The sequence below is a fragment of the Mauremys reevesii genome, linkage group 1, assembly GCF_016161935.1.
Source record: "Mauremys reevesii isolate NIE-2019 linkage group 1, ASM1616193v1, whole genome shotgun sequence".
Classification (NCBI taxonomy): domain Eukaryota; kingdom Metazoa; phylum Chordata; order Testudines; family Geoemydidae; genus Mauremys; species Mauremys reevesii.
In genome coordinates this window covers 145,784,208-145,810,288 of record NC_052623.1, presented here as the reverse complement: position 1 = coordinate 145,810,288, position 26,081 = coordinate 145,784,208, and the positions used below count along the sequence as shown (strand labels likewise).

At 40.2% G+C, this 26,081-nt stretch overlaps 1 protein-coding gene across 5 annotated transcripts in view; it reads left to right on the top strand.

Moving 5' to 3' along the window:
• The window catches only part of APOO (apolipoprotein O), an 83,296-nt gene that overhangs the window by 12,853 nt on the left and 44,362 nt on the right, over nt 1-26,081 (top strand). For 4 of the 5 annotated variants that reach the window (XM_039518409.1, XM_039518410.1, XM_039518408.1 and 1 more), the window contains exons 2-6: nt 11,369-11,479; nt 14,046-14,165; nt 18,036-18,090; nt 21,020-21,115; nt 24,904-24,995. In XM_039518409.1, coding sequence (XP_039374343.1) covers nt 11,369-11,479; nt 14,046-14,165; nt 18,036-18,090; nt 21,020-21,115; nt 24,904-24,995 — 474 coding nt within the window. Of the gene's footprint in view, nt 1-10,883; nt 11,033-11,368; nt 11,480-14,045; nt 14,166-18,035; nt 18,091-21,019; nt 21,116-24,903; nt 24,996-26,081 lie in introns of those variants that run through there. The other variant, XM_039518412.1, reaches the window with a different exon arrangement.

The window sequence follows — 26,081 nt, the reverse complement described above, 5'->3', positions numbered from 1 at the left end:
TTCAAAGTGGTTTAGGGTGTACACTGTAGTAGGCGTTTTTAAACCTCTGAAAAAAATATGCTGTGCTGTTGAGGTTTTTTGCTTCTTAAATTCATGCATTTCCATTGCTGTCTGTTCTTCATTTCTCAGAATACATGTGATATTTCCAAACTTTGGAATATTTAAGTCTTTAGATACTTGTAGAGTATGTGGTGTTGTTTTAAAAACTGTTAATATTTATTCGGTGCTTTTACTTTCTAAGAAGACCATTTGCTCTTGGCTAATATGCCTGCATAATATTTTGTTAGCTGTAGCTTTACAGTTAGGACAAGAAAGAATTGCCAGTTATTGTATGTCAGAAAAACTACAGTAATGTAAAATGTATATAGTTTGTTTCCAATTAAATTACTACACGAGATGAAAGCACTTGTTTTAAGACTTTATTTTCTATATAAATGAAGAAACTAGTGATAAGTAAAGGAAAAATCAACTTTCTTAGGTATTTCAGGACAAAATTCTCAAGTCCAAAGCTGAGCAAACTGTACTATGTTGATAAATTTAGAGCAGCTAAACTAGAAATTATTTTTCATTGGTTAGATTCATATCACATGTTGAACTGCTGTTTTTCCCCCTTGGTCTTTACATAATCACTTCCTACCCACAGTCTCAGTACAATTAATTGCTTGCAACAGCAGATTTGATCTCTAATTTACACATGTAATTGTAGAACACAAACTTTATGTCACAAGATTTATAATAAAAACAATGAGGAGTCCTTCTGGCAACTTGGAAACTAACAAATTTATTTGGGCATAAGCTTTCATGTGCTATAACCCACTTCATCAGATGCATGAAGTGAAAAATATGGTAGGCAGATATAAATATATACAGCACATGAAAAGATGAGAGTTGCCTTTCCAAGTGGGGGGTCAGTGCTAATGATGTCAATTCAGTCAGGGTGGATGTGGCCCATTCCCAGCAGTTATCAAGAAGGGGTGAATATCAACAGAAGGAAATTTTCCTTTTTATAGTGACCCAGCCATTCCCAGTCGTTAATCAGGCCTAATTTCATGGTGTCAAATTTGCAAATTAATTCCAGTTCTGCAGTTTCTCATTGAAGTCTGTTTTTTGAAGTTTTTTGTGTGTGGAAGAATGGCCACTTTTAACTCTGTTATTGAGTGTACAGGGAGATTGAAGTGCTCTCCTACTGGTTTTTGAATGTTACAATTCTTGACGTCTGATTTGTGTCCATTTATTCTTTTGCATATAGACTATCCGGTTTGGCCAATGTACATGGCAGAGGGGCATTGCTGGCACATGATGGCATATATCACATTGGTAGATGTGCAGGTGAACGAGCCTCTGATGGTGTGGATGATGTGGTTAGGTCCTATGATTGTGTCCCTTGAATAGATATGCGGACAGAGTTGGCAACAGGGTTTCTTGCAGGGATTGGTTCCTGGTGTTGGGATTTTGTGGTTCCCATTGAGTCTGATGCTGGGTAGAAATCAAGGGACTTCGATTACATGTGATGCGATTCGATTCAGTTCAATGTGATTCAATTCAATTCAACAAGGCTTTATTTAATATATACAAAAGGAGAGCCCTTGGTACAAAAAATCAGGCAGAGTCCCTCCAGCAAGGAGCCCCTCCCCGTGCTATTTTATAGCACATGGCACTTACATAACAAGTTACATAACTAACATGAACCTCTAACCAATAGGAGTTAACCTTTCCATATATGGATTTCTTTATCACATGCTCATAGTTCTCCATTCCACATGCTGAGCTCCCCCCTACCCCCCCCCCCCCAGCCTTCTCTAGAATGTTCCTAGGGTGGTGAGCCACAGCATGCGTCCCTATGCATAAGCACCCTGCAAACCACATTTTCTCCAAAATGAACATAAGCATACCTTTCACTGGGGTAGTGTTTGTTGTGTGGTGAGTAGTTACCGGTGAGTATTTGGGGGGCTGTCTGTAAGCGAGGACTGGCCTGTCTCCCAAGGCCTGTGAGAGTGAGGGATCGTCCTTCAGGATAGGTTGTAGATCCTTGATGATGCGCTGGAGAGGTTTTAGTTGGGCACTGTAGGAGATGAGAGTGGCTGGGTCACTACAAAAAAGTAGCCCACGAAAGCTTATGCCCAGATACATTTGTTAGTCTCTAAGGTGCCACCAGGACTCCTCATTGTTTTTGCTGATACAGACTGACACGGCTACCCCCTCTGAAGATTATAGTAGTTGGTAGTCGATCCCTTTACAAGAAGGAGGGAGAGCAAACTGTTGTCTGACCTAAATCTAGTAGTTTGAACATTTCCCTTTGTTTTTGAATATTTTGTTTCTTCTTTCAGGGCCAGAGGATATGTATTAGCTGCCTCTGGAGATCTTGAAACTGATATTCTTGCCAAATTATGTTTTATTTTAAATGTTAAACTTTAAAATGTCAGTGTTAAACATTTATATCAAATGACTTTAAAAAGAAAACACAATCTGTTTTAAAATTACAGTTGAGTTTGGTGGCTGGTATGTATGTCTCTCTTTTCGTACACAGGGCAGGTATAAAGTGTTTTGGTTCTGTGAAATTCCAGCTTCTACTTTCCCTTTAGTAAGAGAGGGTGAGAAGGCAAAACTTTCCACCCCTAAAGTAATTTGTTTCAAATATGGCGTCATGTCTAGTTTGCTGAATAAGTAAGCAACCAGATCATAAATGATTTAATTCACTTCTGCTTTCCAAGCCATCCAACTTTTTCCTAAAGATGTAATAGATACTTATAGAGACCAAACTTTTCAAACCTGGCCGTCTAAAGTTAAGCACCTAAATAGAAGTGCCCTGATTTACAGAGGGGCTGAATACCAACATCTACCCTTGAATTCAATGGGGAGTGTTGTGGGTGCTGAGCGTTTCTGAAAATAAAGGCCATTTCAGGATTCCAACTTGGACAATTTGGCTTATGTAAATAGCACTTTATTTATGTTACACTCTTGACCATACAATTATTTGTCTGTTTTATTTTGTTTGTAAGCGTTAGCAGTTTTCTTTTAAAACATATCTTGCAGAATTTGTTTACGGGGGAGGAGGGGGAGCCAGTGCCAGTAGAGGACGCTATAATGACACACCAATCTCAGTGGTCAGTGAAGAAAACGAATGTTTGAAGGGATATTTTAGGAACATAGGATCTGCCATACTAGGTCACATGATGGTGCATCCAGTTCAGAACCCTCTCTTACAGTGGCTAGTACAGATGTTTAATTTAGAGGAAGTGTGATACATCCATGGTAGATGATAATGGAGTATCTGGCTCATCACAGGTGGACAAATCCCAATGCCTAAAACCTACCCCCTGACTTCAGGCAATGGGGAAATGGCCAGTTGTTCCTTCTTGATATTTGTACTCAAGGATACAAGAGGGAAAGAACACTTTCTCTGTGTACTAGGGCAGTGATTGCCCACCCTTCATTATGAGTGCGTTTAAGATTCTCCAGTCTTGAGAACCTGCCAGTTCAAAAAAAACCCAAAGGCAATCCAGCAGCGTTTGGGGCTTGTCTACATGAACATATGGTTTGCTGGAGTACAAATGTACAGGGGAGTCACATCATACGCACATTTAACTTACGCAAATTCAACTATATACGCCTGGCAAAAAAAAGAAAAACAACAAGATACCTATAAATAGTGCAGGTGATTCCACCCACCATTCCACTCAATGAGTGTATGCCCTGGAGTGAGGTGAGACAGGAGACGTGAATCTGCTGTTCCCTCATTCGGTCTCAGTTCCTCTCATAGTGTGAGCATCTCGCTGCACTGAGTGTGATTCTAGTGTTTAAAGATACGTGTTTTTCATACAACATGGCCCCTAAACGCAAGCTAACTACTTCATCTGGTGCTCAGCCAAAGAAACAGCGATCTGCTCCAATGCTGGAGGAAAAACTGGCTGTGTTGGACTTATTGAGAGACAGTATGTTGGTCTCCAACATGGTGTGTAAATATGTCTGCAACGAATCTAGCATCCGTGCCATCAAAATTCGAGAGAGAGAAATTCGTCAAGCGGTGGCACCAAGTGCTCCAATAACTGCTAAGGTAACGAGCCAGGTTCGTGATAAGACTTTAGTGAAGACTGAAAAGGCATTAAACTTGTGGCTAGAAGACATGAACCATAAACGTGTGCCTATCGATGGCAACATGTTGCGAGAAAAGGCTCTTAGCCTCTACATGCTGTTCAAACCTGTTGCCGAAGAGGGACAGCCCTCCGATGAGAAGGAATTCAAAGCCAGCCAAGGTTGGCTTAACAGTTTTAGGAACCACTTCAACCTCAAAAACGTACATACTACTGCTGAAGCTGCCTCTGCCAATGAAGAGGTAGCAAAAGCCTACCCTGAACAACTAAAGAAAATCATAGAAGAAAAGGGCTATCTTCCAGAACAAGTTTTTAATGCTGATGACACTGGGCTCTTTTGGAAAAAAATGTCCAACCGCACTTACATTTCGACAAGCCCCTGGCTTCAAAGCATCTAAAGACCGTGTTGCTTTGTGGCAATGCAGCTGGGCATTTAACAAAGCCAGGCTTGCTCTACAGGGCTGCAGATTCCCGTGCCCTAAAAGGCAAGAACAAAAATCTCCTGCCTGTGTTCTGGCAGTCAAATAAAAAAGCTTGGGTGACGGCAGCATTATTTCTGGATTGGTTCCACAAGTGTTTCATTCCACAGGTCAAGCTGTACCTCGAAGAGAAAGGACTTGACTTTAAAGTGTTGCTGATTGTAGACAATGCTCCTGGCCACCCTGCAGCACTCTGGTTTTCACATAACGACACTGAAGTCGTCTGTCTCCCCCCGCCCCAATACCACCTCCAACTTCTCGAACAAGGCGTGATTCGCTGTTTCAAGGCCACGTACACGAGGCTTATGTTCTCACGGATATGTAGCGCATTCCAATCTTAATGTGATGGAGTGTAGGAAGTCCTTCAACATTGCCGATTGCATCACTTATATTAAACAGGCAATGGATGTAGTCAAGCCTGAAACAGTCAATGCATGTTGGCGAAACCTATGGAAAGAACGTGTGAATGATTTTAAGGGTTTCCCGACCATTGACAAAGAAGTGAAATGCATTGTTCAGGTGGCCAGGCAAGTGGGTGGTGTTGGCTTCATTGACATCCTTAAGGAAGAAATTGAAGAATTAATTGAGAGCCATAGAGAAACCTTGACTAACGAAGAGTTAGAGGAACTGATAAAATCGTCTACAGAAGGCGAAGATGATGACGACAAACAGGAAGAGCCAGCAAGTTGGAATCTTTATAAATTTGCTGAAGTGTTCCAAGCAGCGAAACACTTGATTGATTTAATTTCTGAATACGATCCTTCTGTGGAATGAAGCCTCAAAATCACATGTAGTATTACGGACGATTTGAGACCATATCAAGAAATGTTTGAGCAGCTCAAGAGACAACCTCGACAGTTGCCGATCACCGTGTTTTTCAAGGAAAAACAACCAGCAGCAGATGAGCCTACGCAATCAACTTCTTGAGCTGAACCAGAGCCAACCACTTCGTATACAACTCGCTCTCAGTCACCTGGATCGACATCAAGCCCTGACAATCCCCTGTAATTAAAAATACAGTACTGTAAAATTATATTTTGCATATGTACTCTTTATTATATACTGTACATTACTGTATACATTATACATTTGTACATATTACTGTACAGGGTTGTATACACAAAACCATGTACAGTATACTGTACTTTATGGGCGATTTAAGGGATTTTCAAGGGTAATTTTGACTATACACGATCTTTTGCCTTACGCGCTGACTTTAGAACCTAACCCCCACATAAGATGCGACTCCACTGCACTACCCTGCAGTGCACTGTTTGAAATGGGTTAGATCAAAGAGTACTAGGGAACATTTAGTGTGCAGCAGCAGGGTCCACACAGACCTTAATATGTGCCAGGCTGGTGTGGGGTAGATTTACACTCCAGCTTGCCCCAAGCTAAGTGTTTGCGTAGAAAAGCCCTAGGAAATTTACATAGAAGAAATCATCCCAGAAAAAAGCTCCACTTTGTCCCTTAGCTCCTTTTTCCTGTTTATCTTGTGAGGCAGAATAGGATTTATTTTTCCTATGGGAATTTTTTTAATTGTTAAATATTTTTGAGACTCTAGAAAGTAAAACAAAACAATGCAAGATGAAATATGATAGCCTTCCTCCACCAGTTTGCTGATATAGTTTGCTCTACAAGTAAAGCTGAACTCTGTTCACTATTTGCAAAAGCAACACTCGTCACTTATTTTTTTGTCAGCTATAAAAATACAGAGCATTGGCTGGAGAAAATTTGTGCACTTATGCAATCTTTTTTTGGTACCCACTGAATAGCAGTAAGAGTGAAGCAAGTTGAAGATACAATTAATATCAGAATGCTTTCTAAAATAGATAAGTTAGGAATTATTCTTAGTACATTATTACAAAATCAGATTCTAAAGTAAATTCTGAAAACGGAAAATGGGACAAGCGAACCTTTCACGATCTAAAGTAAATAATGTTTCTGTGTATATAAAACGTTTAAAAAAATCTTTTAGCTATGGTTTTGTGTGGTACAAACTTTATTGATATATAGGGCCATTACGGTGCTGCTGTGACTTGAAGGGTTCCCTCTCTTTAGAAGTGGAAGATTAATATATTTTTGTAGCTTAAATTAGTTCTCATTATAAAATAAATAAAAAACACCCTGTTGAAAGTGTCTGGTGCACTTCTGGTACTACTACAGTATGAACAATAAATCTAACTCCCTTGCTCTGTCTGTGTGTACCCCTATAAATACTGATTCTTATTTGAGAACTGAGGTGTGCTGGAATGGGACCATATAATATATACTTTGGTGAGACTTTTTATATATCACTTTAAAAATAAAAAAAATTATAGTAGAACCTGAGAGTTATGAACCAACCAGTCAACCACCCACTTCATTTGGAACCAGAAATATGCAATCAGGCAGCAGCAGAGACCAAAAAAAAAAAAGGGGGGGGGAGGGTAGTAAATACAGTACTGTAGTAAATGTACCTACTAAAAAAGGGGGAGGGGAGCAGCATTTTTCGTCTGCATAATAAAGTTTCAAAGCTGTATAAGTCCATGTTCAGTTGTAAACTTTTGAAAGAACAACCATGATGTTTTGTTCAGAATTATGAACAACCTCCATTCCCAAGGTGTTTGTAACTTTTGAGCTTCTACTTAAATTTACTGTACTAGATTTAATACTTTTTGCTCCATTGGTTATGGCTACTTAATCTAATTTCTTAACAAAGAAAGAGTGGTAATACTCCTACTTACTCTTCCTATATCCAAGTTCCTTGAAGTCCCGATAGCTCGCATCTATGTGTTTTCTTTTCTAGATTATTTTTTCTATTATAATACGATACTGCAGAAAAGAGAAACCTCGAACAATCTGGAAATAATATAGTCAATGAGGTTTTTCTCCAAAAGAAGTAAGAAGACTACTTGAAAACTTAAATACTGATTTTTCTCTTCCATAAACACATAACTACTTGTTTAAGCTTTGGTCTGCTGCCTAACAGTACAGTAGATTATTAATTTGTTTTTTACATTGGAGTTGTCATTAAGAAATTGAAAGATAATTCAGTGAAAGCAGCTTGGTTTTGTATAGAAACGGGCTGTTTCTACAATGAAGACTCATTGCAGAGGAGATTGGATTGAAGGCACAAACATTGTATCTGCACATGCTAAATAGAGGAAAATTAGATTACCAGAGAAGTGGAGAACCATTTTGGAGTTGCATTTTTGAAGTTTTATATCACATAGGAGTTTATTCCTAATTACTGACTTCTTTGAAGTGTAGTTCATAGTTTAGTAGCTATCACAGTAAAACTGTTTAGTTTATTACGACTTTGTGTGAAACATATGCTAGCTTTAAATATTTGAGCTGTTCATTATGGTTTTGGAAAAACTATTATTGAAAAATCCCAGTGGGTATAACTTTCTTGTAGGAGTACTTACAAATGAAATTGCACTTCGGATTTTTGTATGATTAGTGGCAAAACAGGCTTGCAGTAAAATAAAAATAACATACAGCTTCCAAGTAGCCCAGAAAGAATACACCCTAGAATTAATCATTAGTTAAATATTATTTATATTCTTGTCAAGGCCTATTAATGTGTGTGTAAAGGCTTCTTGTTAGCTTAAGCAAATGTTTTTTATTAACAAAGTAGGTCACATCTTTGCTCTGCTGTGTAACAGAGTTCATGGTTCTGGCAAAAGTATTGTTTTGATATACAGCTGTGCTAGCAAGGCACTAGTTATGGCTGATAAAGCACTTTCATTGTAAGCAACAGTTTTTTTTCTATCCTCCTCCACACCCCCTTCTCCTTCAAACACTTAAAACTTCCTGAAAAATACATGATCCTGTGAGCTAGTTCTCACATGATATGTCTTGGCACATGAGTAAAAAGCTTTAAGAAGTTTGATAAGATTCTGTTTGGTTGTTTTTTTGAGATGTTGGATCACAAAATACAGTGTGCCAGGTTCACCCACATTGTTACAGATGCGTCCAATTTGCGTTCCCCTCCCCCTTTCAGAGCAGCTGTGCTGAAGGGTGTATTGACCTTGGTATAGAGCAGGGATCGGCAACCTTTGGCATGCGGCCCACCAGGGTAAGCCCCCTGGCCGGCCGGCCAGTTTGTTTACCTGTCACGTCCGCAGATTCGGCCGATTGCGGCTCTTGCTGGCCGCGGTTCGCCATTCCAGCCCAATGGGGGCTGTGGGAAGCGGCGGCCCGCGCTGCTTCCCGCAGCCCCCTTTGGCCTGGAGCGGCGAACCACGGCCAGCAGGAGCCGCGATTGGCCGAACCTGTGGACACGGCAGGTAAACAAACTGGCCCGGCCCGCCAAGGGGCTTTCCCTGGTGGGCCGCATGCCAAAGGTTGCCGATCCCTGGTATAGAAGAACTTTATTTCTCAAGGGGTGGACAGGAGCTTCTCATGCAGACCTTACTAGGTATTCAGCCCCTTTCCTACTGTGTCTAGCTCTGGCCTCTTGTGGGCTGATTCTACATTCACTTAGGGCAGTGCCAGCCAGTTCTAGACCACATGGCAGAGCAAGAGTCACATATGGCTTGTTCCACTGCACTCAGTCCTGGAGAGCTGCCTTCTGCTGGGGGCCATGGTGTCTATCAGTTTGACCTGTTATCTGGTATGTGGATAATTAAAAAACAGTTGCTGCTGTCATTTGTTTTATTTATATATTAAAAAAAAACTTCAAACTTAAACTGAACGTAGTCCTCAGTCAGCACGCAGTCTCTGACGTGATGGAAGAAATTTGGTTTAAAAACACTTGGTGTGTGTGTGTGTGTGTGTGTGTGTGTAAAATAAGTACATTTTCTCTACATACTTGGTGGTTGAAATTTTAGATAAGAAAGTGTACTAGCTGTGACAGAGGTGAGGAGCATTCCTCCAGTGCAGGGGCGGGCAAACTGAGGGCCATATTGGGTTTCTGAAATTTGTATGGAGGGCAGGTTAGAGGAGGCTGTGCCTCCCCAAACAGCCAGACATGGCCCGGCCCCTGCCCCCCATCTGACCCCGCCCCCCGGCGGCTCGGCCCCTGAGGCCCACCCACCCCCCAGGACTCCTGCCCCTCCCCCCACCGTCCAATCCAACCCCTCCTCTCATTCCTGACTGCCTCCTGGGGACCCCTGCCCCATCCAACCACCCCTTCTCCCTGTCTCTTGACCGCCCCCAGAACCCCTGCCTCTGACTGCCCCCCACCATCCAATCCAACCCCTCCTCTCATTCCTGAGTCCCCCCCCACCCCGGGACCCCTGCGCCCATTCAACCCCCCTGTTCCTTGCCCTCTGACCGCCCTGCCCCCTATCCACACCCCTGACTACCACCCCAAACTCCCCTGCCCTCTATCCAACCCCCCCTGCTCTGTGCCACCGTACCGTGCTGTCTGGAGCACCAGAGCACCAGGACAGGCAGCCGCGCTGCCCGGCTGGAGTCAGCCACACCACCGCACAGCACAGAGCACTGGGTTAGGCCTCAGCTCTGCAAGAGCCCCACCGCCCAGAGCATTGCACCGATGGTGCAGCAAGTTGAGGCTGTGGGGGAGGGAGAACAGTGGGGGAGGTGCCAGGGGCCAGCATCCCGGGCCAGGAGCTCAGGGGCCAGGCAGGAGGGTCACATCCAGCCTGTGGGCCGTAGTTTGTCCACCTCTGATCTAAGGTATTTGCACTACTACTAAGGGCTGCTATTATCACCATTATTAAAACATAAAGATTTCACTAGTTTAACTAAATTGGTGCAACATAACATCTTTAATTATACTGTACCAGTGCAACTTCATGTGTAGACCAAATTTATTTGTGAAAAGTACTGTATGAATGTGAGACTATGGAAGGATCTTGTATGGATTAATTGGCGTTTTTGGATGAGTTGTGGGGGCAAATCACTTTTGGAAAAATTTCTTCCTTGCTCCCAGTTTCAATTCACAGTCATCTTGAGTGGCCACATATTCCATTTGTTTCTGTTTTAAACTCCATCACTCTTTGCAGTCTGTGTAAAAGATGGCATTGCAGCACATATTCTGGAAATGGGAAAGATATCTGCTTTCAAGATGGTAGTCCTGTTATGTATTCAGATACAATAGTCTTTTCTTCTTACTTTGACCTGGCAACGTCACCTCTGTTGCTAGTGCTTAATTTGTGCCAGGGCTGAACCTCTAGGCGTGGCAGTTCATAGCCCCAGCACTCTGAGCTTGCTGCATCAGTTATGAAAGTAAAAAAAATTGCTTGACCCATGGCACCTTTCTCTTTATAAATTAAGCAGTCTGCAGCATGCTTAATTCAAGGCTCCCATGTGAATGTAGGTAGGAGGTACTTCTGAGTAACTGAGACGGCTGGGATTGTATGTCAGAACTTTGATATTTTGGCACCGTAGTAGAAGTGGGCCGTCTTTCACAGGTGCTGAGCAGGTTCTACTGGAGGAAATGTGATGACATCTCCAAATCCCAACTTCAGTAAAATTGGGTGAATTATGAATTTATGAGCACGGCTTAAGGTACTTACAGTTCAAAATTTGGCCATAATTTGTAATTCGTGTGTGTGTGTGTGTGTGTGTGTCGGGTGTGGGGGGGAATCTTATGAGGTGAAAATGCAGGAAATATACACTCCTAGATATTGTGCCGTTCAACTCTACACTTGATTTTCTGAGTATTTTGGCTCTTACTGTTGAGCATGTTGCATTCTTCAGTGCCAGTACGCCCTACCTCTGACCACAACTCAGGTTTATATTTGCTGTGCATATAGCTCTCTGTATGGAAAGTATTCAAACATACTTGTCTAACGTGTTTCCAGCTGAGTGCATAAACTGTGTATGATTGTATACTGTGTTTAGGTAATGCGTCTGGGGGCTGCACCTGCTAGTCTGAGCTTGCTGTCCATCCAAGTATTTGCTTCATCCTCAGAGAAGGAAACTCCAAAAAAAGAGTTGCTAAAAATTGATGAGGTAAGACCCTGCCGTTCTGGTTGTATTCATAGTGTTTTGGTGACGGTGGAATAATGTTAGCAGATTAAGAAGCACATGTCTAACAGAGTAAGATCATTTACTTTGGGAGGGCAAAAATGTTTGCATGTCTGTCTTCATATTATAAGGAAAAAAGAATAATTAATTTAAACTTGCAATGCAAAAGTCCATAAGCTCTTCTTTTACTTTTCCTAACTATATGTTTTGAGGCCTGTTTGACATTTTGAGACTTGCTCATGTACAAAATACTGTAGTATTTTTCCATATCTAAAAACCTCTAATAAAATATTTTTCGTTGAGTAGCTTTCTAGCCTAAGAAAGCTGCCGATACTAGTATATCTAATCCACAGGAATGTCTTTATCTCCAGCAGACACCATGTGCTGTTTATATGAGGAGTTTTGTTGGCTTTCATTTGCAGGCTTACGTAAAGCAACAAAACCAAAAGCTTGTCTATCTTAAAATACAACTGTAGAGATGAAACATGGTCCCTGCCCTCTCTGGTTTACAATCCTGCAATGCAGCCTACTAGCTTGCAATTCTACATGTGTACAGGGATCCCCAGACTTTGCACTGAAGGATCAGGGCTTAAATATGGACAAAACACAATGAACAACAACAGAAAAAAAATCAGGGTGAAAAGCAGGGTTACAGAAATAACAGCCTATGGGCACTTTAGTTGTGCATTCATCTGGATAGCTGTTACTAAAAACATATTTATGTATACACTAAAGCTGCGTATGGATTGGCCATTACCTCTTTTTTTGAGCTGAATGGCTAGTCAAAATTTGAGGCCTTGTAAGTTGTTCCAGTTGGGAATAGAAACTGATCATGGAATCTGATATATTATTTGATGCCGTCTTGTTCATTCACAAGGAACGTACAAAAGTGCTGCTTCTCCAAATGCAGGGGGAACACAACAAACCAGGGGATAACTTCTTTGCTTACAGCCCCAAGTCTGTTTAGACAGCACCAGACCCAAAAGATCTCTTCAGGCTTCTCCAAGAGTCCCTCTGTGCTTAAACTGGTGCTTGGCTTGTTGCATTGACTTTTTTTTTTTTTTTTTAAATTAGGAACATTTTGCACTCAAATACTTTTGACATTAAAGAATTATTATTCTTTCCTACAACTAAAAACGGCTTTTGGTTTGTTGAAATTTAAAGGGCTTAAATAAAAGTAGTTTTGGGGTAACACTAGGTATGAGAAATGTCAACCTAAAAAGGAACTTATTGGAGAGTATTATGAGGGACTGAATTTAAGATTTAGAATGAAATGACTGTCAAGCTGCTTGTGTACTATGTCGTCAAATCTGCAGTTCGTGTGTCTTATTACTTTAGGAAAATAAGTTGTCATACTTTGTTTAAAAAGAGTACTCATTATATATGCATTTTCTTGCATGCATTCCAATTAACTGGTTGTAAATCTCTGCCAAAACTTCTGCGGCTCATATTTAAGAAAATAAACAAGAGAGGACAATAGCATGTAAAATAGAATGAGTATTAAGGTATCAGTCTTCAGGTAGTGACACAAGTTTACATTTTTTTTTTTAAAAGGCTAATATCCAATGACTATAGCTGTGAGTCTTTCACGGAGGTCAGGAAAGTCATGGATTCTGTGACTTCCGCAGTGGCTGGTGCCATGGCCCGAGCGGCTGGTGCAGCCCTGGGGTCAGCTGCACCAGCCACTGCTCCAGTGGCCCCAGGCAACTGGTCCCGGGCGCTGCCCCAGAGCAGTGGTCCAGGAGCAGCAGCACCTCCCCCCCACACCTGGAGGAGGAGCAGCATCCACTGGAGCACCCCTTCCTCCCCAGCACCTAAGATTTAGTTGGGGTATTTCTAGTAAAAGTCACGGACAGGACACTGGCTGAGACTTTTTGGTTATTGCCGTGACCTGTCCATGACTTTTACTAAAAATACCAGTGACTAAATCATAGTCTTACTAATGACATTAGGTGTGTCTTCATTATGTAAATACTACTTCTTTAGACATCCCACCTATGTCATTTACAACAGTGTTGCTAATGCTGTCCATTACTACTGAAAGTAACAATTGCACCATCCAAAACATAGTACGATTTTCTGTAAATCTCAAATTCTCTGCTAAATAAAAAGCCCACCAGACTGTTAATTTAAAAACTACTTAAAGTCTTTAATAATGGCTTGGATAAATACAGAAAATGACTGCTCTAAGATCTAGTACACTTAATACAAACCCTGAGAACCAATATTGCTGATTAAGTATAGAAAACACTTCTCACAATTATGTATGTGATTTTTGGGACCAAATGAGTCTGATGTTCTATTTTTAAACCTGTAATTGGATTAGCCATCAACTTGTTTGTCTGAACAGAGGAGCAATTAGTAAGGCTCTCCTCATGATGTGTAATTATTCATTAATTCACATAGAGTTCTCACAGCTTGACTGTATTTTTATTATGTCTTGTAGTATCACTTACTTTGCAGTAGGCACCGTTGAATTATACAGCTCCTGCCCTGAGGACTTTCTTGTACAAGTCTACCTTTTTAACCTTTTGTTTGCAAATATTCACAGCTTTCACTCTACTCCTGTCCAACTCATGAGTCTAAATATGTGGAGGAACCACACACCCAGCTGGAAGAGGGGATCTCGTATCTGCGGCATTCTGTGGCGCCATATACAGCTTGGTGTCAGGTATAGCAGTTTTAACTTACGGAAGTACTCATATGTTTCCGTAGTTAAGGATGATTGAGGATTTTGCTTATTAAAACCTGTCTTGATCTGAATTAGTGAATTGCTTTTTAAAAAAAAGGCAGAAACATCTCTGAGGGGTCTGAATATTTAAAGATATTTTAGTCATTAGGAAGTGTTTCTGGAAAAAGAAATGGATCTTTTTTTTTTCCTGCAATTGTGCATGGTGTATTTTACCAAATCTTGTACCCCTTTTTGGCCAAAAAAAACAACCAAAAAGCTTTAGAATCCTTCCCCCCCCAACTTCTAAACTCAACCTTGATCTCCCTTGTCTGAGCTGCAAAAACCTTCCCTTCTCCGCTCCCCAGTCTTTTAGCTCTTAAGTTTAACAATTTCTCCTTATCTTAAAAATACCAGAGTTGCTATCAACCCCCAATTCCCCTATCTTTGTGTAGGTTGTTGCCTTTTGTGGCAGTTAGCAGGGAAAGGGAAGGAGGAAGTTAGATTACTGCAATATACATAAAAAATCGTATAATATAGAAAATTGTATAACATATGCAAAGCATTGTGGTCCTCTGTACAGATCATTTTAACCTAGATTTTCTGTTATTCTCTCAAGTACAACTAAATTCTGTACAATACAAGTTAAAGGACTGAACAACAATATAAAAAAGGAGGCCCTTCAGGCTCTTAAAGCTGGTCACATGCCCTTGCATGCTAAGATGAATCAAAGCAAGAGCCGTTACCTATATTCTGACTAAAATATTGACAGGAAAATCCATCAGGTGGGGATAAGCTTCTTCCATGACCCCTTGTGTGTGTTGATGGGCTGTCAACTTGAATAGTCTAGTCACAATGTGCTGGCTAGACCAGATGTAAAGTACCTCCTGGGCGTTACCCAGAAGCAAATGAAAATGATACATGTGTACAAATAGGAATCAAATTCAACATAATTTGTACAAGATTTGTTACAATTATATAACTGTGGTAGCAAAAATCATCTACGTGGTCAAATTTTAAGCATATAATGTCACACCTCCGAGGCCACCTCACTATGGGAGGTCTGGTAGCCTAGTTACACACCTAGGGACAACAGTGTTAGTAATGCAGTGAACGCAGGCTTAGTGAAAGAATGTGTTAGTCACAAATGCTTTTACTTTCTAAACAGCACAAGAATTACATACAGCTCTTGGGAAAACGACAAACCCCTGAACGTGGTCCCCTTCAGCCTGACCTCACCACATTTTTGAACTTTGGATTCAGTCCAATTCTTAGGCCAGACAGCTCTTCATGCTTGGCCCAGCATTCTGCATGTGACAATGGAATGGACTCTTTTGCTTAGGACATTCCTCTTTTTAAAACAACCTCTGACGCATTTCTTGCCCCTGCTCTTCCCCGGGGGAATTTCCAGGCTCTAAGCTATGGTTGTCCCCCTCATGGCTTCTGGGTAGAGTCTCATTCAAAGTCATTGGCCTGCTGGTTGCTAATTTTGTTTCACTAGGGTACAACCAATGTCCCTTGATTGCTCTGTCACAGCTTGCTAGACAGTCTATCCCAGTGGTCCCCAACCTTTTCGTCTGGCGGGCACCAGATGAAGGACCGTGGTGGCGGTCGCGCATCCATCGAAATGCCGCCAAATTTCGGCAGTGACGCCTCTCAATGACGCCGCTTGTCAGTGGCAAGCGACATCATCGAGAGGCGTCGCCGCCGAAATGCCACCGATAATTGGCGGCATTTCGGCGGATGCTCAACCGCTGGCCAGGACGCGGGCGCATTTGGGGACCCCCGAGTTGTGCATCCATTTTGTAGCAGGGATTAGACAACAATGCCACGCTAAAGAGGGCAGTCAAAATGGAGGTTGAAATACATGGCCTTTTCAAAATAAAATGGATTTTCCAATTTGACACTGACATAATCCCTGACGTGTCATACCCTTTACTGTGGTATTTCGGCTTCCATGTTAAATGGGATCTGAAAGGCTTTCTGCTTATGACTGTTTACATGCAGGGTCTGACCTCTTTAAATTCCTGTGTTCTATTGGTTGCCTGGAACAACCAGTGTAAACATCATGCTGGGAGTGGAACTTCAGAGAGGACTGACCTGTCTGGAAATTCAGTTGGACTGACTCAGAGTACTTACTGTTCTGTACTGTAAGGCTCTGCGGTCTGTTAATCTCTTACCCTGCCTTATTTTTGTTTACACAGTAAACTGATAGCTTTCCTGTCTGCAATATCACCATACTGTGGTGTTTTTAACAGACATAGTTTACACAGTAGGCAAGGAAAGTGCATGATTTTAGGGACTTGATTCAGACTTTGATCTCAAGGAGAGCTTTTCTCCCATTGTGTTACAGAAGGTAGCATTTTGGGGTGGCTCTTTCAGATATTTAAAAATTGTTTTAATCCAGAAAACAAATGAAAACCAGTTTTGAGTAGATTCATGTACCATTTTATGCCTTTGATAATTGTTAACTGTTAGAAAAATTCTTTAAAAGGCTACTTCAACTATTTAAAGCTGTAAAACGGAGAGCATCATACTCTGCATGGCAGAAGTTCAGGCTTTTATTAACATGCTATAAAATCTTTAGACCTTGCTCTTTTGTACCAGCTGATAACATAACCAACTCCCGTAAACTGATTGATTTATGCTTAAATCTACCCCATGTGAACTCTTTCTCCATGGTAGATTTTTGTTGTTGTTACTGCTGCAAATAAATGAGAGCCCTAAAGATATTGTTCCCTTACTCAGTATATTAATTTAGTCCTTTCATTTCCCTGTACCTGGAATTTAGGGTGTAAAATTATTTAAGTGATATTGCAAGATTGTTCTCTACATCTTAACTCTAGGAATGTGTGTGTTACCTATTGATTTGTCTACCTCTCTAGAGGTAATTTTGTGCAGTATCTCCCTGTAAATATTAAGATGTTCTTCTCTCGAGGCAGGCATCAGTGCATTTGTATGATTAAGTTTCTCAATAGCTGAAGAATAAGAGCAGTGTGAATTCTTGCTTCATGAGCTGAGTGCTTCCAGTACAGGAGAAGTCTCGAAATTATTCCTGCAGTTGAGACAACTATCATAGCTTCAGTACTGAGCATCTGGACTAATTCACTTTTTCATGAATTAAATTGGCATCCTTATGCATTTAACCCTCATATCCTCCAAGAATACTGTTATACCAATTTGTCATCATCTAGTCTGGTGAAAGAGAAAATAACTGTTCAAAATCATTAATGTGTCTCCATGGATCACTAGCAATGAGTTATTCTATAGCTATGTGGCCTTCCTCTTCTGTGCTAACTCATTTATTTTGTAATGCATAGATATGCCAAGATACCTGAGCATGATGTGGTAGGAGAGCAGCTGCATAATTCCTTAATTTCTGCTCTATCATCAGGATCTTGATGCAGTGTTAAATTTTGTCTTCTCTTCATTTTTGAGGCAGTGGACACAATCTTCATTCAGAATTTACAGTTGAAAATATTCCTTGCTGTGTTTAGTGTCAAGTGTAAAACTAGGCAAACAGAACTATGAGTGGAGAAGGGGACAGAAGGGAAGAGGTCTTGGTAGCATGTATAAAATCAGAACTGCACATATGTACCAGAGAAGTCCCTTTAATTTTCTGAATATTCTATGCTGACTGTGAGATCATTCAGTTTTGGCAGAAAACAATGCTTAATTTTGTTTGCTGATTTGATCTTGAATAAAAAGACCTGCAAGCATATTTAACAGTCTCAAACATACAAGGCTGCTGTGCCTGAATTGACATGGAATGTATAAAATGAATGTTGTCACTCTTCATCAGGTTATTATAATCAACAGTTACTTCTGTTTTGCTACTGTATATTCTTTTTTTTCCCTTTTTTTTCCCTCCAGGATCTTTACACTAACGCTATGCCCAAAGTAGAAAGAACTGTTGAACGTGGTAGAGGTAAATCAGCTTACATTTTTCTTTACTAATAGGTAAGATGCTTGATAGGGAAAAATTATGATGCATGGCTATGGTTACATGTGCTTTCTCTTAGCTCAAAGCTCCATTAAACATTATTCAGCACTTCAAATCTTTCTGCTATTTGTTCTGTGGATTTCTTGGATTTCTTTTGTGGAGCATCATGGTATTATGTTTCTGATAATTAAAAGCATAGTCCTGTGTCTGTCGTAAACAGTGCAAGAGTAAGGGCTGATCTACATCAAAACTTAAGCAACATAGCTGGGTTGAACTAGGGGTTTAAAAAAATTAAGATGTAGTTAAACTGACCAAATCCCCAGTATAGACACAGCTAGGTCATCCTCGTTCCTTTCTCTCAAGGAGGTGGATTAACTACAGCAATGGAAAAACCACTTCTGTCTCTGTAGCAAGTGTCTGCATTATGGCACTATACAGGCACATCTGCAGTATTCGTGGTGTGAACAGGCTCTAAGTAATGGGTCCACATAAAGAACATCCACAGTATAAGTTAAAGGGGCATCTAGGATAATTGGGCCAAGCAGGGAACAAGATGCTATCTGTTCACGGGCAGCCGTACTGAAGCCAATGCAAATCACTCTGTGAAAATAGTAGAATCTACAAATAGATTTATTTGGCCTTACCTGTGTCATTCAGGATTAGTTGGCCAAAATCTGACCTCTCCAATCTCACTATGGGATTGCCTGGGTTGGTGGGACATGAGAGAAGACAGAAACCACTCACACAACTTAATTCACGTGCTAAAACTAAGCACACTTTGGCAGTGTTCTCAAATTAATCTGAGCTGGCCGTTTTAAATTCAATAACTGAATCTGCACATTTCTCATCTCTCTAAACTAAACTGTCCCAATCTATTTCTGCTATATCTTTGAGATAGGGTGACCAAAGCGGACTTCAGTGAGGCACCACATGGGCATAGGGATCTGCTAGCACAGTGTTGGGGCACAAGAAAGGATGTGATAGCTTTGAGACTTTTTTTTTTTTATTTTGCCCCTAAATCAGCCTTTCTTATTAACCAGTTCTTGTACTACAGAAACAAGATGATGTTCAGTTAAATTGAACAGCCACAAACACATAAAAGGAAATACCTTTTACACACTGTCCCAAATAACCCTTGGGAGCTTATTGCCTCAAGATTATTTTGAGGCCAAGAATTAATAAAATGATAACATATTTATTTGGATATTGATTACATCCACCCTTGAATCAGATAAGCTGATAACTGTTAGAGATATAACATTTCTGTTCTTCAGAGCATAGATGTATTACTAACTGATGATACTAGATAGAAACTTCCTCTAAAGGCAGTTTATTCCACAATTATAACTTTCTTGCATCTCCTGAAGCATCTGGGACTGGCCACTGTTAGAAACAGGAGGCTGGACTATTGCTCTAGTCTTGGCAATTCCTATTGTTACAATGAAAGAAAAAGAATCAACTTTTAAATTATCTTAATTCTGAGGCCTGGTGCAGCAAGGGATTATTTAAGTTTATATACATGCACAAGTCAGGAGGCAGGGAACACTTTTTTATGTTGTATACTTTTAATGGCAAGTTAAAATAATTGTTCGGATTTCATTTTTAACTGAAATTGTGTGAATGGGGAAGTAAAATAAATGCACAGTTGTCTTCCTGGTTTTGTCAGCTGACTAAAACATAAAGCGTAACAGATGACAAAACCACAAGAGGTTTTGTAGCGGAGAATGGCAGACAGCAAACTGCAGGAAACTCAGCTAACGGGGAAATGAAATTGTATGCATAACCAGATGGCAACAGGATATAAACGTAATTGTTTTGTAAATATCAACACTATTTATGCAACTGATGAGAACCTAATAAGCTAAAGTTGAGTTATGGTCTGATTTCCTTCCCTCCAAATTACACCAGTTTCTGAAAACATTTTTTGTGTAGTACACTAATTTTAAAAATTGTTCTACAATGCTGATGTTCTGTTAAGTGGCAGGAGGTCAAGGGGAGGGGAGCCCCTTCTGGCTTAATAAATGAGTGTCCATAGATCATTGCATTCCAGTACTTACTAGTGTTAGTTATTAGTGCGGCACACTTTGAATAATTATACTGTTTTTGGAAATTTTAGTAAAACTGCATTCCATTTTCTGAAACTTAAATATCTGCTCAGACTGGAAATAGTGAAATTGTTTTCTTGCGCGCACACACACACACACAAAACTTGTTACAAAGTGTGTGTGTGTGTGTGTATAAATATTTAAAAATTAACTTAAAGAATAAGTATTAATCTAGCAAACTCTAAAAATACAAGATTTTTACATGCGCTTTCCTGAAATGGACTGACTCTAAAGACTTTTTTTTTTTCCTCCACACCTATCTTTATATTGTATTGGGAAATAAGGACTTTAACACAATCAAGAGGTAGCTAGAACCATTAGATTGTGACATTCTGCAAAATGACTCTGCTTCTACTGCAGGAAGCCCACAGTTTTGATGGTATATAGAACCCATTACTGTGCCAGTCAATCTGTCACCTAAAAACACCCTTACAAAAGCAATTTGAAAAAGCGAAATGCTGCTACGAACAGATCCTGTTTTCCAAGGCAAATGATAACATGTAACAGTCTGCATGAAAAATATGTGCCTCCTAGAACTTTCAAGAAACATTAATAATGTTTCATTTAATATCCCCTAAATAAATGAAGCAACAGCCTCCCAGTTCATCAACAAGTAGTTCATATGTGTGTCAATAGAGAAGATTGCAAAAGTTGTAAATTTTTGCCACTAGAGCCAAAAAATACATGACAGTTAAAATAGTGTTTAACAACACTTTGTTTTGTAACATTTGCTCGTATGTGTTAATGGTTCATTTTCATCATAAGGTTTTTCCATTACATTGATGCATTGTGGTCTGATTTCATTTTAGAAAGTTGTGAATTTCTCAAAAATCCCCCGCCAGGATTTTACCCAAGGCTTGGTGTCATTGGTTTTGCTGGAATTGTTGGACTGTTTCTTTCTAGAGGTAGGTGCTCTTTTCAAATGGCTTATTTTATGACGTTGGGGTAAATCATTTAAACATCCAATAAAAATGAATACATCTTTAACTACAATATGTGCAATTAAATCAGGACTCAGAAATGTATCTTGACGCACATTATTTCTGTTACAAAGGTTTTTTTATATTGTTTAATTTCAGAGTTATGGATTCTGTTGGTTACAGAAATTTGGTCTATAAAAGACACCACTACTGAATGGTGCTTATAGTAATAATATGATAAAATCTAATGGGAACACCAGAATTGCAATTTGTTATTAACCAAATTTAATGCTAAAGCATTCAGCTTATAAAACTAATCTTTTTCTTGATTTAGTTGTATCACCACTTTGCCTCACAGTCCCAGTCCCAGTATCAGGCCTGGTCTACGCTGTGTGTGTGGTGGGGAGTGGGGTGGAAATAGATCTAAGTTAGGCAACTTCAGCTACATCAATAACGTAGCTGAAGTCGACGTACTTAGATCAACTTACTGTGGTGTCTTCACTGGGTCAAGTCGACTGCTGCCGCTCCTCCATTTACTCCGCCTTGCACCTCTCGTGGCGGTGGAATACGGGAGTCAATGGGAGAGCGATCAGGGATCGATTTATCACGTCTTGATTATACACAATAAATCAACCACTGCTGGATCGATTGTTGCCCACCGATTCGGCAGGTAGTATAGATATACCCTCAGTGTGGTAGCATGTTTTTTGAAAAAAATAGTAATTTTTAGTTAATGACTTAAGGGAAATTGGATGCATTTCTTAAAAAATTGCAGACTTTTTTTTTTGTCATAAGTATTCAATTAATTTAAACATGGCATTTTGAATATTGTTACTGTGAAGATTTTGCTTTGTAGTACTTTAGCAGATAATGCTCTCTGAAGTGTGCATCATTCAGTTTACAAAGACAATTTCCAATAAGCAGCTATTCCTTTACAGTTTATTTCGTGAAATTAAGGAGACTATCCAGTTATGAACTAGTGATTAAAGGGACGCTGCCAATTCCTCTGATGGTTTTCTTTAAAATTATTTTAAATTAGTTTTTGTGCTCCTCTGTTGGTTTAGAAAGGGCCTTTGGATGGGCCTGAAAGCTACATAATCAAATACGCTTATGCACCCACTCCCTCCTCCACCCCCTTTTTGCTGTCTGGGCTCACACCTGCTTCTGCTTGTCACTTGTTCTTTCAGTTTCAGCTCTGATAATGCTATTACATATGGTGAAGACTCTTCTCCAGGGCCTATGGCTGTCAGCAAACAATGAAGCTGACAGTAAAGTAAGCCAATTGAAAAAAATAGGTTTTTTTCCTTTAATCTTTATTACATACTAGGAGTTAATTTTAACAACAGTCGGCAAAAAAAACCCCAAACATTTGGTTCTGAAACTTTTTTTAAGTTGACTGTGTCCCTTTAATTGGCAAGTTAACTGACAAAGCAAGGTTCTGGAATGTTGTTGTGGTCTCATCTCTATGCAGAGCTTACCTAGAAGTAAGTTACAGTATAATGTAACATGTTTATACATATTTTGCAGTGTAGAAATTCAATATAACATTTAATTGCATTGCTTAAAAAATAGTATATTTGTGCTTTGTTAGGAAAGGGAATTTGAAATACAGTAGAACCTCAGACTTTACTATGCAGAAGAAAAACGCTGCTTTTAACCATCTTAGTGCAAATGGAACAAGCACAGAAAGAGTTTCCTTGCCTTGTCAAATCTTTTTTTTTTTTAAACTTTCCATTTATTTATAACAGGGTTTAAAAGGGAACTAGATAAATTAATGGAGGTTAAGTCCATTAATGGCTATTAGCCAGGGTGGTTAAGGAATGATGTCCCTAGCCTGTTGGTGAGAGGGCGGAGATGGATGGCAGGAGAGAGATCCTTGATAATTACCTGTTAGATTCACTCCCTCTGGGGCACCTGGTATTGGCCACTGTCGGTATACAGGATACTGGGCTGGATGGACCTTTGGTCTGACCCAGTACGGCCATTCTTATGTTCTCATTTTTTTAGTAGTTTACATTTAACACAGTACTGTCCTGTATTTGCTTCCTTTTTTTTTTTCCTGGTCTCTGCTGTGGCCTGCTTGCGTACTTCCAGTCCAAATGAGGTGTGTGGTTGACCAATCAGTTTGTAACTCTGGTGCTCAGAACTCTGAGGTTCTAGTCTATGCTCATTTTTGTAGAAGTTCTTAGTATGTGACACTACTTAACTGTATCTGTGGTGAATCATTATGTTGATACGGATTAATGCTATAACTCTATAGGAAATATTATTGATATGGTATGCACAGTCAAATAGTGTTTTCATTAACAAAATCAGAAATGAGCAGTTCTTTGAACAAACTGGAAGTGATGTGTGACTATAGCAGACAAATGTATTAACACGTCTCCAATTAAATTTGTTTTGATTATTCTCTGGCAGTGAACAAACACACTGCTTAGCATTCATGATGGTATTTAATGAGAAGAAAATTGCCAGATCATGATTGTAGATGTTTTTTCTTAAAGTTCCAACTTCAGAAGTCATGTGATTATGAGAGAATTTATTTTCATTTTTTTAAAAAAGGGAAAAAATGTATGGCCATTGGGGTTGTGGAAAATGTATACCCTAAAGGCTTAAGAACTAGAAAATAAAGAAAAAGAACCCATAATTTTATCTTTTTAACCCCATCTTATGATTTTAGGGTGGACCTGATTTGAAATGCAAATCACTTACTCACAATACAAAAATCAAAGCACTTTATTTTCGCATCTGAACTTGAAATGTCAAGAAGCTAGTTTACAATTATTTTTAACTTTGAAGTATATAATGAGTAAGGCTACGTTTTAGTCATGGGTATTTTTAGTAAGTCATGGACAGGTCACTGGCAGTAAACAAAAATTCATGGTCCGTGACCTGTCCATGACTTTTACTATATACCCCTAACTAAAACTTGGGCCTGGGTGCTGAGTGGGGGGTGGGGATGGCCCAGGATCCCTGCTAGGGATAGGGGGCGGCCTGGGACCTCTGTTGGTGTATGTGTGGGGGGGCTGGCAGGCTCCCTACCCGGCTCCGACCAGCGTGTCCCTGCAGCTCTTAGGGGATTGGTGGCCGGGGGGCTCTGCGCCCTGCTCCTGCCACTAGCACCAGCTCCTCAGCTCCCATTGGCCGGGAACCGCAGCCAGTAGGAGCTGCAGTGGTGGCACCTGCGGGCGTGGGCAGTGCGTGGAGCACCAGCTGCTGTAGAAGTCACGGAATCCATGACCTCCGTTACAAACATGCAGCCTTAATAATGAGTCCAACAGGAAGAAAACCTATATCACAAGCGTACATGTGGTAGAACTATATTTATGGTAGCTGGTAGTGGTCTCTGTTATAGAACACACCTTCTGCTTGATATGCCAAATTGATTCTATTTTAGCATGTTAGAAGCATTTACATTCATTTTATGAACAGAATTTTATATAATTCTCATAGCAATATTTCTTTATATTTTTAAAGTAAAGGTCTTGGTTATTCCACCGGTAAAAATTTTTTGAATCCCCACATCAGATTTAATTATGAGGTAGTTATCACTGAAAGATTCTGTTAAAAAGTACTTCTCAAAAGAGTGAAAAATTAGTACATGGGTCTAATATGATTGTTTCTTGGGAAAGCAGTTAAACTAAACAATTACTGATGTGGTAAAGTATAATGTACCTAATGAATGATTATATATATAAAAAAAGTACAGTTACACTATCCAAGTTTCTGGAGAACGTGTACTCTAACAGAAAATATTTTCTTCCATGGAACAGGCTCAAAAATAAAGAGGTTGGTGTATCCAGTGGGCTTCATGGGGATTGGTGCCTCGCTATATTATCCACAACAAGCTGTTGCTATTGCAAAGGTCAGTGATTACACTTTTAGGTGTGGGAAACCCCCCTTTAATTCCTGTCACTTATTTCTTCATATCTTCAAATTAGTGAGTAAACCATTTTTATTTAAGGGTTGTCAGCAGGCTTGGCCTTCATACAATGAAGGCAGATACATTTCTTCTTCCAAGGAGCTTGCAGTTTAAATTGGACATAAACTGGGTGAAGTGATTTAAATCAAAATGATTTAAATCAGCGAGCAGGAAACCTGATGTAAATAATCAATTTTAATTATGTTTTGCATTTGTACTGTTTACTTTCCTAAAGAAATGTTGATTCTCATTGGTTGGTAACTATTAAAACATGTTTGCAACTAAATATAGCATTTATACTGAATTTGGTGCTTCTTTTTGTTCACTGATAGGATACACTGAATCTCGACACATTTATTCTTCTTTGAGTGCTTGCTCATGTCGATTCCATTTTAGGTGTGTGCATGCCCACATGCACAGTTGTCAGAGAGTTCTGCCTTAGCAGTATCTGTAGGGCCGGCTGTGATGCCCACTGGAGTGGTGCTCCCATGTGGTGGTATATCAGGCATCGCTGGCCCTGTGTCCTCTTCAGTTCCTTCTTACCATCTGTGACAGTTGGCTGCAGCGCCTTGTCTTGCTTCGCAAGAGCAGCAGCAAATATCCATTGACTGGTTTAGTGGTTGTTGTACATAGTTTTATAGATAGTTAGTCGATAGTGTTAGTTATTCAGGAGAGTCCCAGTGGGGACTTTCCCCCAGCAGGGCTTGCCCATTCCCCCGGCTTCAAGACGTGTGCATCATGCAGCAGGTTAATGCCTTAAGTGTCTGGGTGAAGGCCACAGGGAAGACATCTGTAAGAACTTTTGCCCGTGGACCCAGACAGAGTGGGATATCTGCTTGAGGGTGTTATTGATGGAGGCAGCTCTTTGTCCGGCGTCAGAACCCTCCACCGCAGCACTCACGGCCAGCACTTCAGCTTCTGCATGCAGTGCGGTGCCGGACTCAACCCAGCACCGTTCCTTTTGCCTGTGCTGAAAAAGAGGCTGAAGAAAAGAAGCCCCTTGCACTGAAGGAGAGAGGGGCCTCATGC